Source organism: Salvelinus fontinalis, chromosome 31 (assembly GCF_029448725.1).
Source record: "Salvelinus fontinalis isolate EN_2023a chromosome 31, ASM2944872v1, whole genome shotgun sequence".
NCBI lineage: Eukaryota > Metazoa > Chordata > Actinopteri > Salmoniformes > Salmonidae > Salvelinus > Salvelinus fontinalis.
Window position 1 is genome coordinate 30,078,608 of NC_074695.1, and position 15,358 is coordinate 30,093,965.

The following is a 15,358-nucleotide window of genomic DNA, read 5'->3' on the forward strand; positions in this document are numbered from 1 at the left end:
TAAATCAACACCAATGTGGATGTGAAACAAAGTGGGACCAAGTGATATTCTCTCACTGAAAAACAAATATGGTATAGTAGTATACTCACAAGTAAGAAGTCGCAAAGTATTTTTGGACCGTGTTGTCAGGAAGCGGCACTTCTTCCACTGACTCTATTTTCCATTTATCCCCTCCATTCTCAATAATTTGCCAGCCCTTGAATTTATCTGGAGAAAAAAATCAAGGAGGGATTTGAAATGTGGGTTCTGGGGTTAATAACAGGACCCCCCATACACAGAGAATTTAGACATTTCTGTAGTCGACTCTTACCATCTGCTCTGGGGTTCTTGAGAAGATTACGTCTCTTCTTACACAAGAAGTAAAACAAACGCCAGTCTTTAGGTAGTTTAGTCACATATGTCTGGTATCCTTCTCTTCGGCACCTCTCTCTCCAAAGAGAATCACTGTCCACCACTTCTTTCCACTCACGACACACAAGTCGACAGACACACACCACCTGCTGTGGAGGGACATTTAGGAGCATCTCCTCCAGGACTTCTAGAGGGAGCACAGGTAGCATGCCTGTGAACTGAACAAGAGATTGGATGTTTTCATTGACATGGGAGACTTTAGACAAATGATGTACAGTTAAGAATAGGATGTTAGCTCCATGTTAGGATGTTAGCTCCATGTTAGGATGTTGATAGCTCTAGCAACAAGTTGTTGTTTTTATCTTAAGGGGTGGATCAGCTTTAATATTGCAGAAAGATTGTTGCTTCCATCAATGTAATTGTCTATCATTTCCAATCCCCCATACATTTTTGGGGAAATATATATCCACACACACTTTTAGAATATACCTTTATTATTCCCCGCAAATCCTACCACCCCTCCCCCAATTGGAGTAAACTAATAAATAACACTTTGGCTTCTACCTTCAGTTAATAAATATTATACACATTTTACAATAGTTATATTTTGTTTGTTTTTAGTCCTTCCTCTATTTCTAATGTCCATCCAGTTTGATTTCGATTTGCAACTGTGCTATTTTACAAAATGTCTGAACCTATATACATTTTCCAGACCCCGTATGTTGTACATTGGTAATCTTGTTATTAGTCCCACCCTTCAGCTCCATTCAACCCCTCCCATCGCTTAACACCATCCATTTTGGATTTCTATTTGCCATATATTTTTCAACTGTGCTGTGATGCTTCACAAAAGTACTAAACCTTTCTATTCTCATAACTTCTACCGATTGTAAATGTAATATTTTTGTTGCTAAAATAATGATATTATTGATTGACTGACTTTTCAAATCACCCAGTATTCCTATCTGCAGCGTTAGTTCTAGTCAAACGTTGCAATTCCTCAGCCATTCCTGGACCTGTGACCAAAAACGAGCTACATATGGACAGTACCAAAATAAATCTAATGACTGCCTCACAGCAAAATCTGCAGAGCTGGGAAGAATGTATGTATATATGGGGGATACATACATACAATTTGTTACAAGAATTTCGTATAATAACACAAAAAAAGAAGTTTTGAATCCTGCGTTGTTTTACGTGTACTTCCGGCGCCGACCGAGATGGCCGCCTCGCTTCGCTTTCCTAGGAAAATATGCAGTATTTCGTTTTTTTGTGTTATTCCTTACATTGGTGCCCCAGGTAATCTTATGTTTCATTACATACAGTCGGGAGGAACTACTGAATATAAGAGCAACGTCAACTCACCATCGTTACAACCAGGAATATGACTCTCCCAAAGCGGATCCTGTGTTTTGCCTTCCACCCAATACAATGGATCTGATCCCAGCCGGTGACCCTAAACAACGACGCCGTAAAAGGGGCAAACGAGGCAGTCTCCTGGTCAGGCTTCGGAGACGGGCACATCGCGCTCCACTCCCTAGCATAATACTCGCCAATGTCCAGTCTCTTGACAATAAGGTTCATGAAATCCGAGCTAGGGTAACATTCCAGAGAGACATCAGGGATTGTAACGTTCTTTGCTTCACGGAAACATGGCTCACTCGAGAGACGCTAACGGAGTGGGTGCAGCCAGCTGGTTTCTTCACGCATCGCGCCGACAGAAACAAACATCTTTCTGGTAAGAAGAGGGGCGGGGGTGTATGCCTTATGATTAACGAGACGTGGTGTGATCATAACAACATACAGGAACTCAAGTCCTTCTGTTCACCAGATTTAGTATTCCTCACAATCAAATGTCGACCGCATTATCTACCAAGGGAATTCTCTTCAATTATAATCACAGCCGTATATATCCCCCCCCCCCCCCAAGCAGACACATCGATGGCCCTGAACGAACTTTATCTGACTCTTTGTAAACTGGAAACCACACACCCTGAGGCTGCATTCATCGTAGCTGGGGATTTTAACAAGGCTAATCTGAAAACAAAACTCCCTAAATTCTATCAGCATATCGATTGTGCTACGAGGGCTGGAAAAAACCTTGGATCATTGTTATACTAACTTCCGCGACGCATATAAGGCCCTCCTTTCGGAAAAGCTGACCACGACTCCATTTTGTTGCTTCCAGCCTACAAACAGAAACTAAAACAGCAAGCTCACGCGCTCAGGTCTGTTCAACGCTGGTCCGACCAATCTGATTCCACGCTTCAAGACTGCTTCGATCACGTGGATTGGGATATGTTCCGCATTGCGTCCAACAACAACATTGACGAATACGCTGACTCGGTGAGCGAGTTCATTAGAAAGTGCATTGCCGATGTCGTACCCACAGCAACGATTAAAACATTCCCAAACCAGAAACCGTGGATTGATGGCAGCATTCGTGTGAAACTGAAAGAACGAACCACTGCTTTTAACCAGGGCAAGGTGACCGGAAACATGACCGAATACAAACAGTGTAGCTATTCCCTCCGCAAGGCAATCAAACAAGCTAAGTCCCAGTATAGAGACAAAGTAGAGTCGCAATTCAACAGCTCAGACACAAGAGGTATGTGGCAGGGTCTACAGTCAATCACGGATTACAAAAAGAAAACCAGCCCCGTCGCGGACCAGGATGTCTTGCTCCCAGACAGACTAAATAACTTTTTTGCTCGCTTTGAGAACAATACAGTGCCACGGCCCGCTACCAAAACCTGCGGGCTCTCCTTCACTGCAGCCGAGGTGAGTAAAACATTTAAACGTGTTGGCCTGCAGTCTTGCGAGGGTTCAGACGGCATTCCCAGCCGCGTCCTCAGAGCATGCGCAGACCAGCGGGCTGGTGTGTTTAAGGACATATTCAATCAATCCTTATCCCAGTCTGCTGTTCCCACATGCTTCAAGAGGGCCACCATTGTTCCTGTTCCCAAGAAAGCTAAGGTAACTGAGCTAAACGACTACCACCCCGTAGCACTCACTTCCGTCATCATGAAGTGGTTTGAGAGACTAGTCAAGGACCATATCACTTCCACCCTACCTGACACCCTAGACCCACTCCAATTTGCTTACCAACCCGATAGGTCCACAGACGACGCAATCGCAACCACACTGCCCTAAACCATCTGGACAAGAGGAATACCTATGTGAGAATGCTGTTCATCGACTACAGCTCAGCATTTAACACCATAGTACCCTCCAAACTCATCATCAAGCTCGAGATCCTGGGTCTCGACCCCGCCTTGTGCAACTGGGTCCTGGACTTCCTGACGGGCCGCCCCCAGGTGGTGAGGGTAGGTAACAACATCTCCACCCCGCTGATCCTCAACACTGGGGCCCCACAAGGGTGCGTTCTGAGCCCTCTCCTGTACTCCCTGTTCACCCACGACTGCGTGGCCATGCACGCCTCCAACTCAATCATCAAGTTTGCGGACGCCACTACAGTGGTAGGCTTAATTACCAACAACAACGAGACGGCCTACAGGGAGGAGGTGAGGGCCCTCGGAGTGTGGTGTCAGGAAAATAACCTCACACTCAACGTCAACAAAACAAAGGAGATGATTGTGGACTTCAGGAAACAGCAGAGGAAGCACCCCCTTATCCACATCGACGGGACAGTAGTGGAGAAGGTGGAAAGTTTTAAGTTCTTCGGTGTACACATCACGGACAAACTGAATTGGTCCACCCACACAGACAGCGTTGTGAAGAAGGCGCAGCAGCGCCTCTTCAACCTCAGGAGGCTGAAGAAATTCAGCTTGTCACCAAAAGCACTCACAAACTTCTACAGATGCACAATCGAGAGCATCCTGTCGGGCTGTATCACCGCCTGGTACGGCAACTGCTCCGCCCACAACCGTAAGGCTCTCCAGAGGGTAGTGAGGTCTGCACAACGCATCACCGGGGGCAAACTACCTGCCCTCCAGGACACCTACACCACCCGATGTCACAGGAAGGCCATAAAGATCATCAAGGACAACAACCACCCGAGCCACTGCCTGTTCACCCCGCTATCATCCAGAAGGCGAGGTCAGTACAGGTGCATCAAAGCAGGGACCGAGAGACTGAAAAACAGCTTCTATCTCAAGGCCATCAGACTGTTAAACAGCCACCACTAACATTTAGTGGCCGCTGCCAAAATACTGACTCAACTCCAAGCCACTTTAATAAATGGGAATTGATGGAAATTATGTAAAAATGTATCACTAGCCACTTTAAACAATGCCACTTAATTGAATGTTTACATACCCTACATAACTCATCTCATATGTATATGTATATACTGTACATCATCCACTGCATCTTGCCATCTTTATGTAATACATGTATCACTAGCCACTTTAAACTATGCCACTTTGTTTACATACCCTACATTACTCATCTCATATGTATAGACTGTACTCGATACCATCTACTGCATCTTGACTATGCCGTTCTGTACCATCACTCTTTCATATATCTTTATGTACATATTCTTTATCCCTTTACACTTGTGTGTATAAGGTAGTAGTTGTGGAATTGTTAGGTTAGATTACTTGTTGGTTATTACTGCATTGTCGGAACTAGAAGCACAAGCATTTCGCTACACTCGCATTAACATCTGCTAACCATGTGTATGTGACAAAATTTGATTTGATTTGTAATTTCATAAACCATGTGCCATGGAATAGGGACATTGGGAAGAGGTTTTCAACTATTTTGCAATTTATATGGCGCAGCTGTCAATTTTTTAGTCCTTAAATGAAATTGGTATATGTTTTTATTTATCACAATTGTCTTTAACCATTTATGGTCTTTAATACAGGGCCGACAGACAAGTTCCTTACTTTTTCCCCCTTCTACTTGCCTCTTTCATTTTTGTGGTAATGCTGGAAATTGTTGGTTGTAATTTTGGGTAGAACAGACATTTCCATATGTCTGCGTTAGCTGCATGTGTGACATAACTCCACCAGTCCTATTTATGATACAATTTTCAAAAATGATACCTTTGTTAAACATTTTATAGAAAAATAAGTTTGAGTTTAACCACAATACTTGTATTATTTGTTCTGTCTTTTCAGGTGGATTAAAGGCAGTCAACTTAGTGCATGTAAACTTCTGACGCACTGGAATTGTGATACTGTGAATTATAAGTGAAATAATATGTCTGTAAACAATTGTTGGATAAATGACTTGTGTCAAGCACACAGATGACCTAACCGACTTGCCAAAACTATAGTTTGTTAATAAATGTGGAGTGGTTGAAAACCGTGTTTTAATGACTCCAACCTAAGTGTATGTAAACGTCCGACTTCAACTGTATCTTCAAAGAAGCTTGGATCATCATTATTTGGACCGTATAGGTTAATAAGCCATCTGCTTCTTGTCCAATAACATATTTAAATAATCCATCTACCATGATCTGTTTGGACAATTTGCAGTTGGATCAAAATTACTGTTAATTAATATCACCTCTTTTGAATTTCTTTGCCCATGGGATAAATATATTTTGCCCCACCAGTCGTTTTCCCACAAAACTTAATCTAAAATTGTTGAGTTCCCTGTAAATAATAATACATTCCTTCTCTTTTAGCCAGGTAAATATTGATCGTCTTTTCTTATTATCTGCTAAGCCATTACAATTATAACTGGCTATACTTACTCCACCACTTACACCACCACCACCATGAGACACGTTTCAATTATATTTATCTATACATGTTTGTAAACATACCATTAAAAAAGTAACATGATGATTGAGTGTCTATATAGCTGTACCATGATATTTGCATTGCTAATAAGCAAACCTCCAATTGGTCCCCACTATTCCACCACTAAAAGCCTTCCTCATCCCGAGTTGGGTTGTCATCCCAATGTCCGGCAGACCACCCCCAAACCCCCGGATTCCATAGCCCTGGAGAGACCGGGATCCATCTTTTGAAAAGAGCACAGTGCCACCCACAGAACAGAAGCAGATCAACCACCAAATGCATTTCCGTCGCCATCACCTTGATTTGTATTATATCTAGCCATGAAATATATTAAAAATCTTATTTTCCATAATTAGTTAATATTTGTAGTAATGTAGGCAGCTTATGCAAAGGATTTTTACCTCACCAGTTTGGCCATTACCAAAATTACATTATGGCAAGCAATTATTATTTTAACAATTATTGTGATTCATCCTATATTGTCCCCAACACCTTTTACTCCCTCGCAACAGTTGTGGGATACACACACACTCAACCCCTTTCCCTCACAACAACCAAACACTCAGATTCTCAGCAGTTGCATCATCCCAGAGCCCACCTCAATAAAGGTCTTGATTTACAAATGCATATACAGTTGCAGCTGTATGAGAAGGCCTGCAAAACTGTGCCAAAGAAAATAGTTTAAAAATCTATCGTCACATCCTAGATGGTCAGATTTCTCCCCTTCCCCTGAAACACCCACAACATGGTCCCCCGTAGTGACCATATTACCAAGCATCTCTGTGCAGCCAGACCTTTGATTTTGTGCCACAATATGCCCCCTCTCTGAATGTCTGAGTGTGACCCCCCTCCCCATGGGTTAGTGCAGCTAGTGTTGCCAGCACTGCTACTGCCGAGGTGGGGCACCAACCAGAATCCCCATCGGCTAGGTACAAGGTCGTCAAGGTACTCATTAGCAGCTTTAAGAATTTCCTTGTATAGTATGCTCTCCCTTTAGGGGGCTTTGGTTTTGCAGGACCAACAAGCAGGCTCAGAATCTTGAGGGGGCGGTGCTGCTCTAGGTCTCTGACTGCATTTTGGCTGCATACAGGCCGCTTACAGCAGGCCCATAAAACAGTTAGGGACTTCTCCTTAGTATCTGGGTCATTCAGATGGGTGTCTAGGGTATTGGATTGTGGACCAGTCCATCAATATAAGATCATTAATAAGATGTATAATTTATATTTAAATCCCCATGACAGGACAATAAATAAAATGTATTTTAAAACACTGTTCCACCATGATTACAATAAATACATGTGTATAATTCATTATAAAATGTATATCCCACATCTGAACAAAATTGAAAGCTCTCAACCCCTGCTCACAGCAATACATTGGTTCTGGTATATGCAACCATTTCCTTTCTCACTCAACGCCACACTTTCCCAAACACCCCACACATACTGTGCCTTCTGTTTACAGAGTTTCTTCACCATGTTGAATTAGTGCTTTTGTGTTCCAATTAGTTATATTTGAAGATAGAAAAGCTATATTTTTTGTTGTATTACAATCCATAACCAGGATAGAAGTGCGTTTCCTTATTTGCCTCCTCTGAGAACTTTAATTTTTAAAATAGCCATGGATTAGTCTGTCTCTCTGAACAACTGGTTATCAATATACAGTTTATCGACGATGAGAGCTACGCATTTCCCTTTGAATCTATATTCCTTCAATTGGATATAGAACTTTACGCCGTTCTGCAGTTTCCTTCAGGAACTGGTCCTTCATGCCTATTATGGTGCCAGCAAGTCTTTTACCCAGGCTTTTAACCATTATTTTATCTTTAAAGAAAGAAAATTTGACAACAAATGGGCGTTCATACCTCTGCCCGAAGCGGTGTACACGTTCGAGTTGGATTTAGTCTGTGTTGGATCTAGACTGTGTCAAGTAAGGCTTCTCTCAGAACGGTGTTCTTTTTAAGTTCATTAACGTCGGTTTCAATCTTACTGCCCCTTTAAGCTCGTTTGTGTCTTTCTACAATGTCGCAGCTTTTTCGTCACTCATCTCGAGGCTTGCCTTCAACTCTTTTATATCCTTACTGACTAGTTCAAGTATATCATTTATTGATTTTAACATGTCGGTTTCGACCTTTACCATTCCCGGTGGTGAAAATATAAAAATTGTCTGTGTAGAAGAATCACGTTTTCGTTTTGAAAAAAGTTTCCCATCTTACTCTGTCATGTTTGGGTGTTGCTTATTTTCATAATATTTGTCAATACATTTCTCTAGTCTTGGCTTGTTTGGTGTTGTTATCCAGATTGAAGGTTATTACCCACCAGATTGTGTAGTGCTAATATTTAGTCTAACTTAACGATATTGAATATTACGTTTTTATCTTGAGGTGGTCTACATAGCTGTGTTCAGTCCGCCATCTTGCCACTTCCGTACAGACATGATTAGAACGCCTCTTCCTAGACATTCTGTCGAGACTCAGATCTTTCACTTAAAATGTATGCCAAGCAAAACAATGATTTCAGAGTTTAACAAACCTGCACAAGGACTACTTCTAACAATGTACACCGAGCAATTTTCAAAAACAGAAAGAACTGCGCAGATGCAAAGTCTTAATAGAATTTGTCATATTTCCCCCAGTTTCTTACTTGACCACATTTTCCAAAAACTCTTAAATTCTTATAGATCTTTTCTATGAGTTTAACAAGATTCCTGTATGTTCTACCTTGAACTGGTCAGTAATCCATATGGCAGTAAATATGCAAAGATTATTTTAATATCTCCCTTATATGGTTGATAACATTGAGACATAACAGAAATGTTGCAAGTACTGCATTAAAATCAAACAGCTAAACCTTCTAAGGTTTCAGATACATATTTCAAAGCGCTTGCATACCACTGACATCAGACACACGCAACGTCACAGTTATTGAAGAAAGGCGCAAAGTCTGCCGCGAGGAGTAGCAAGTAGGAGGGGAAGGAGAGGAGGAAAAGGGGAAGAGATAGAGGGACACAGTTGGGGAGGAAGAGGAATGCCTTTGATAGCAGCAGTGAATCCATTTCATTATTAAGTGGAGACTACTCAATCGTTCTCATGATAGCTTTGATATTTGTCACTGACTACCAATGTGCTAAGTAAGGCTTGGTTAAAATCCTGGATGGGAGACCAAAGGCATAGCTGTACAGTTGAAGTCAGAAGTTTACATACACTTACAGTATGTTGGAGCCATTAAAACTCGTTTTCAACACCTCCACAAATTTCTTGTAAACAAACTATAGTTTTGGCAAGACGGTTAGGACATCTACTTGGTGCATGACAAGTCTTTTCTCCAACAATTGTTTACAGACAGATTATTTCAGAAGTTTACATGCACTAAGTTGACTGTGCCTTTTTAAACAGCTTGGAAAATTCCAGAAAATAATGTCATGGCTTTAGAAACTTCTGATAGGCTAACTGACATCATTTTAGTCAATTGGAGGTGTACCTGTGGATGCATTTCAAGGCCTACCTTCAAACTCAGTGCCTCTTTGCTTGACATCATGGGTAAATCAAAAGAAATCAGCCAAGACCTCAGAAAAACAATTGTAGACCTACACAAGTCTGGTTCATCCTTTGGAGCAATTTCCAAATGCTTGAAGGTATCACGTTCATCTGTACAAACAATAGTACGCAAGTATAAACACCATGGGACCACGCAGTCATACCGCTCAGGAAGAAGACACGTTCTGTCTCCTAGAGCTGAACGTACTTTGGTGCGAAAAGTGCAAATCAATCCCAAAACAGCAAAAGACCGTGTGAAGATGCTGGAGGAAACAGGTACAAAAGTATCAATAGCCACATAACCTGAAAGGCCTACAGTTTGCAGCTGCACATGGGGACAAAGATCGTACTTTTTTGGAGAAATGTCCTCTGGTCCGATGAAACAAAAATAGAACTGTTTGGCCATAATGACCATCGTTATGTTTAGAGGAAAAAGGGGGAGGCTTGCAAGCCGAAGAACACCCCCCCAACCGTGATGCACGGGGGTGGCAGCATCATGTTGTGGGGGTGCTTTGCTGCAGGAGGGACTGGTGCACTTCACAAAATAGATGGCATCATGAGGACGGAAAATGTAGATATATTGAAGCAACATCAAGACATCAGTCAGGAAGTTAAAGCTTGGTCGCAAATGGGTCTTCCAAATGGACAATGACACCAAGCATAATTATGGATATCAATGTCATTCTCTACATGGTGACTAAATAGGATTATTTAGGATATATCACCTATCGTGATTATGTACCAATAAAACATTGTGATAAGATGGTATCGGCCTAGGCATATGCTAGACTTACATTCCTTTTTTTTTTTAAGCAGCAACTTTAGGACAACACCTGCTTTAGGCAAGAATATATCAGAAATAAGCAACTGTTAATAACTAACTTTTATGATAGGCCTAGGAGGAGGATCGGTTATTGGCCATTTGGTTTTCAACCTCCCATGGATGATTGTCCTGGCCACATGGATCATTTTCCTTAAACCCCCATGCAGTAGTTTTAATAAAAATGCTAAATCACTGTCTAATAAAATCACCATTTTTGGGTCTTGATGATCCTATCCACCAAACTCAACTTTGGACCTAGAAGTCATTTCCACTGGGTTTTTTCATTGTTCCCCTCTAATTAGGGACTGATTTAGACCTGAGACACCAGGTGGGTGCAATCGATTATCAGGTAGACTGACCTCATAGGGTAAGAGTTGAACACCCCTGGTCTAGACTCTAGAGAGCCTTAAGGCATCTGCATACATAGGTTTGGTTTGCTCCTAGCAGGACTCAGCTAGGTGAAGCAACGGACTGTTCTCTTACACCCATAAAGACCTTTTCTTGAAAAATAAAATACATTTCAAAAAGATACTGTGTCCCTCGAGCCACCATAGCCAGAAACACTTCCTCAAAAAATAAATCTGTCATTAATTTTGCAGTTTTTGATGCGGTGGTCTTAGTTTGTGCAATTTTACATCTAACTAAGATGTTGGGTACAGTATTACTCAAGTAAAAAAAAAAATGTGCATGAACTAGTCTTTCGTTGAATGACAAACACATTTAATGTTCCTACTCCGAGTAGTACTGTTGACCAAACACCAACGAAGGGGTGTACACGTCGGCTACCATACTTCGACTTGATTTAAGAAAAAAAAACAGGCCGCGAACAGCTGATAAAAAAACCCTGCCGAAGACCAAAACGTCAACATAATATATGTGCAAACTTTTAAGACTGGGAAGCATACGGTAAAGCTTTACCCCTTCAAAAGTAGGAGGATAGTGGTGTAACGGTTCACCAAACCCAGTTTGGTACATATTGCGGTTTGGGGGTCACGGTTCGGTTACGGTATAGCGGAAAAATGAAATTCCAACAGTTACTGTTGTCAATTTTAGTTTAATTGGCCAAATTAAAAAGTACCCTATTCAGAATGTTCCTGCCATTGTCTGTTGTGACAGGTAATGTTATGTTGGGCCTCAAGTAGAGGTTTAAAAAGTTGGACCCGTTCCGAAAAATAAACCTGGGGAGTTCCTACTTGGACAAATATGCATAAGTACATTTTTGAATATAGACACCTGGTCCGAATGGACCAGAGGACGACCAGTTCTGTATAAATGCGGTCACATCCAAGTGAGGGAAGCAGCAGAAACGTCCATTTGTAAGCCATTTTATTAACCAGAGCCGATACAGCGCGAGGGAGAGCAGGTGGAGGAGGAGCTTTACGGTGGGAGTACTGTGAGCAAGTGAAACGGTAGCAAGGAGGGAGAGGCAGAAACCGGCCAAGCCCATTTTTGCATTAGTAGACTAACTTCTAGCTTGTCATAGAAAGGTTATTTATCATCCAATATGATTACGTACTACCGGTCTTGACTGCATCAAACCGAGAGAAGCTAGCCGACTAAAATAACTAGCTAAGTTAGCTAGCCAATTAGCTAGGCTAATTGAATTTGCATGCGCCTTCTTCCTTTCCTACAGTTACAAATAACACCTCCAATCATATTATTAAATAGCAGCCTACCTGTTGGCTCTTAGTTGTAGCATATACTTCTCATTTAACTTTTAATTCCATCTTCCACTGATTAGATAATCTCCTAATTGCTTTGCCGCACACGGAGGCTCTGACTGTAGTGGCACTTTGATGACTTGTGACTGGCCGACAACAAGCTACACGCGCCACTCTGCATAGAATGAGAATAGTGGTTGGTGCTGGGCGATATCAAGTTTGTTTTAGCGCAATACGGATAAAGGCCTGTATCGCAAGAATCAAGGTTCGGTTATGTTCTAACGTTTTACAAATGCAGCATCTCACTCTCTTCTGTCAGCTCAATGTCGAATCATGTCCCAATTGCATGACAACACGTGCACAGAGGTTATCCACCAATCACAACCCTAGACAGCCTTTCACAAATTGTAACCACGCCGGAAAAGTGTAGCGGCGGTAAGAGTTCCACCAAAATGATCTGATGCACTATTGTAAAGTGGCTGTTCCACTGGATGTCATAAGGTGAATGCACCAATTTGTAAGTCGCTCTGGATAAGAGCGTCTGCTAAATGACTTAAATGTAAATGTAAATGTAAAATGGAAAGTAAGGAAGCCAGCTCAGCCTCTCGTGAGGACGAAATCAAAAAGTTCTGTAATATTTTTTCAGTAATATGGAAGTGGTTCGGGTTTTAGAAGTCTAATGTTCAGCAAACGAATGTCCTGTACAAAATGTGTCAAAAGACAATTGCTACAAAAAGCAGCAGCACAACCAACCTCTTCCATCACCTGCGAAAAACACGCGGTGGAACGAGAGACTTCGCAATGCCGATTCCAGTCGCCGATTACCAAAATGTCTGCTAGAAGACAAACTACCATAGCCGCATCTTTTCCAAACGTAATCCCTTATGACAAGAAATGTTTGAGGTGGAAGGAGAACGGATGCAGTGACCTATTACATAGCGAAAGACATGATTCCAATCTTTAAAAAGCTGCTAGGTACAGTTGACCACAAATATCAGCTGCCAAACCGCCAGAATTTCACAGAAGAAGCCCTGCTGCAACAATACACTGCTACCTGCGAAAGAGTCGCAGATAAGCTGGCTAATGTTTCTTATTTTTCCACCACAGCCGATCTATGGTCGAGCAGAACGTCAGAGCCATACCTAAGTTTGACAGTCCACTACATAAATGAAGACTGGAAATTGCAAAATGTCTGCCTCAGATGTCTTACTTCCCCGATGATCATACGGGTGAAGTAATAGCCCCGGGTCTCAAAGACTCTGGCATCGTGGAAGATGAGCGAAGACCGACAGGTGTGCTTGACAACTGACAGCGGGAGGAACATGATAAAAGAATTGCGCTTGAACAACTGGACACGCCTGCAGTGCTCTGGGCACAGGCTTCACCTCGCCAATCGGTAAGTGTGACATTGGATACTAAAAGTGCATTCCAAAAAGTTGTGTTTGGTCCAGCTGTAGGCTAATGTGTTAGTTGTGTCATTCTGTCAATCCAATAGCAAATAACCACAGGCTGTTTTAACTATAACAAACTAACTAAAATACATTTTCAATCAAAATGATTATATATATTTTTTAATGACATTCAAACAGCTAGTGGTCAAACATTCCTAAACAATAGAATAGACATGTGGGTGGGAGGGGGGTAGTGTTGGTTTGACAGGTCAACTGAATGCTGTACTTGTCACATTATTGAAAATGCTGTCCTTCTTAAAATCCTTTCTTCATTTTTATTTTCAGAGAATGATGTGAAAGACCCACGAGTTGACTGTGCCATTGGGTTGTGCAAGGTGGTCAGCACCTTTTCCTTCAGCTGGAAGAGGAGAGACTTGTCTGTAGCACAGGCTGAGCTCAGTCTACCCACTCAGAGTCCCCAACCAGGTGGGGGTCAAGACAGAATGAATCCTGGAACAAGAAAAGGCCATAGGCGCTGTCTGGAGAGAACTACGTTAGCATCTCCTACCTCAAGCCTGTTCAAAAGCAGCCTCCTGCAGCCACAAAGAAAATCAAGAGTGCCACACCACAGTATCTCAAGGACAAGTACGCAGACCCTGCCACAGCTGAACTCCTTGATATGGCCTCGCTGGTGGATCCCCGGTTCAGGACAACATACATAGCAGATGACAAGATTTTTTGATGCTCTCAAAAGAACTTTTGGAGCTGAAGTCTCAGCTAGTTGAGGAAAGCACATGTCACCCTGGCACAACTGTGCGCCAAGAAGAAAGTGAACCTGTGTCTAAGGGCAAGGAAACACTTGCAAGCTTCTTCAAGAAGACAGCGCTGTCTGGCCCACAGTCAGAAAGCCAAAGACCCACTTGAGTAGTGGAGGCTCCACGAGGCCAACTTCCCAAGTCGGAGTAAGCTTGCTAAAAAATACCTGTGCATTCCTGCTACAAGTGCCCCTTCGGAGAGGGTCTGGTGGGAGGTGGGAACATTGTCACATGTCACAGGGCATGCCTCAAGCCAGTGTCAGTAGACAGGCTTGTGTTCCTCGCCAGAAACTTTTTTAGAACAAAGGAAGGTCTGTTTGACAGAATTTTAGATTTTGATTTATTATTGTGTAAATTCTTAGGGATAAAATCTCATTCTTATTTTTTTTTTTGATTTGCATACAATGACAGCCTGGCAAGCAGTGGCAGTCATTTGTTTTACACAAATAGGCCTTGTATATCTATTTTTTTAAATAAAATTTAAGAATTATGTCTTGGCCTTTTTTAGTTTGTTTAGAGAAAAACTGAGATGTATATCGTGAATCGTCCAAACCTCTGAAAAACAATTAAGATATCAGTTTAAGGCCATATCGCCCAGCCCTAATAGTTGTGCACGACTCACCACTCTAGGATCTTTGGAGTAGACTCCAACTCCTGTGGTTGGAGTCGACTCTTGTTTGACTCCCAAAACAAGCTGAAACTGATGCGCACACACACACCACCTCATTATTATTATTGGGGTTCCCGAGTGGCGCAGTGGTCTAAGACACTGCATCTCAATGCAAAAGGCATCACTGCAGTACCTGAATCCAGGGGCGGTGCACAATTGGCCCATCATCGTCCGGGTTTGGCTGGGGTAGGCCGTCATTGTAAATAAGAATTTGTTCTTAACTGACTTGCCTAGTTAAATAAAAAGGTTACATTTTAAAAATGGCAGTCATACTAGGAATACTACATTTGCCTATGAAGGTTACTTCTAGAAGACTGACATAAGCAAATGGGCAGCATCATGCTCATCAACTTAGCCTATAAAAAGGCCTATTTTGTTTGACTATAGAAGGT

General features: G+C 42.1%; 1 protein-coding gene across 2 annotated transcripts in view; it reads right to left on the reverse strand.

The window, feature by feature from the left end:
• Positions 1-15,358, reverse strand: part of LOC129830023 (F-box only protein 44-like) — a 38,088-nt gene that overhangs the window by 14,963 nt on the left and 7,767 nt on the right. For both annotated transcript variants that reach the window (XM_055892166.1, XM_055892165.1), the window contains exons 2-3: positions 311-569; positions 90-207 (exon numbers count right to left, since the gene is read on the reverse strand). In XM_055892166.1, coding sequence (XP_055748141.1) covers positions 90-207; positions 311-569 — 377 coding nt within the window. The remainder of the gene's footprint in view (positions 1-89; positions 208-310; positions 570-15,358) is intronic.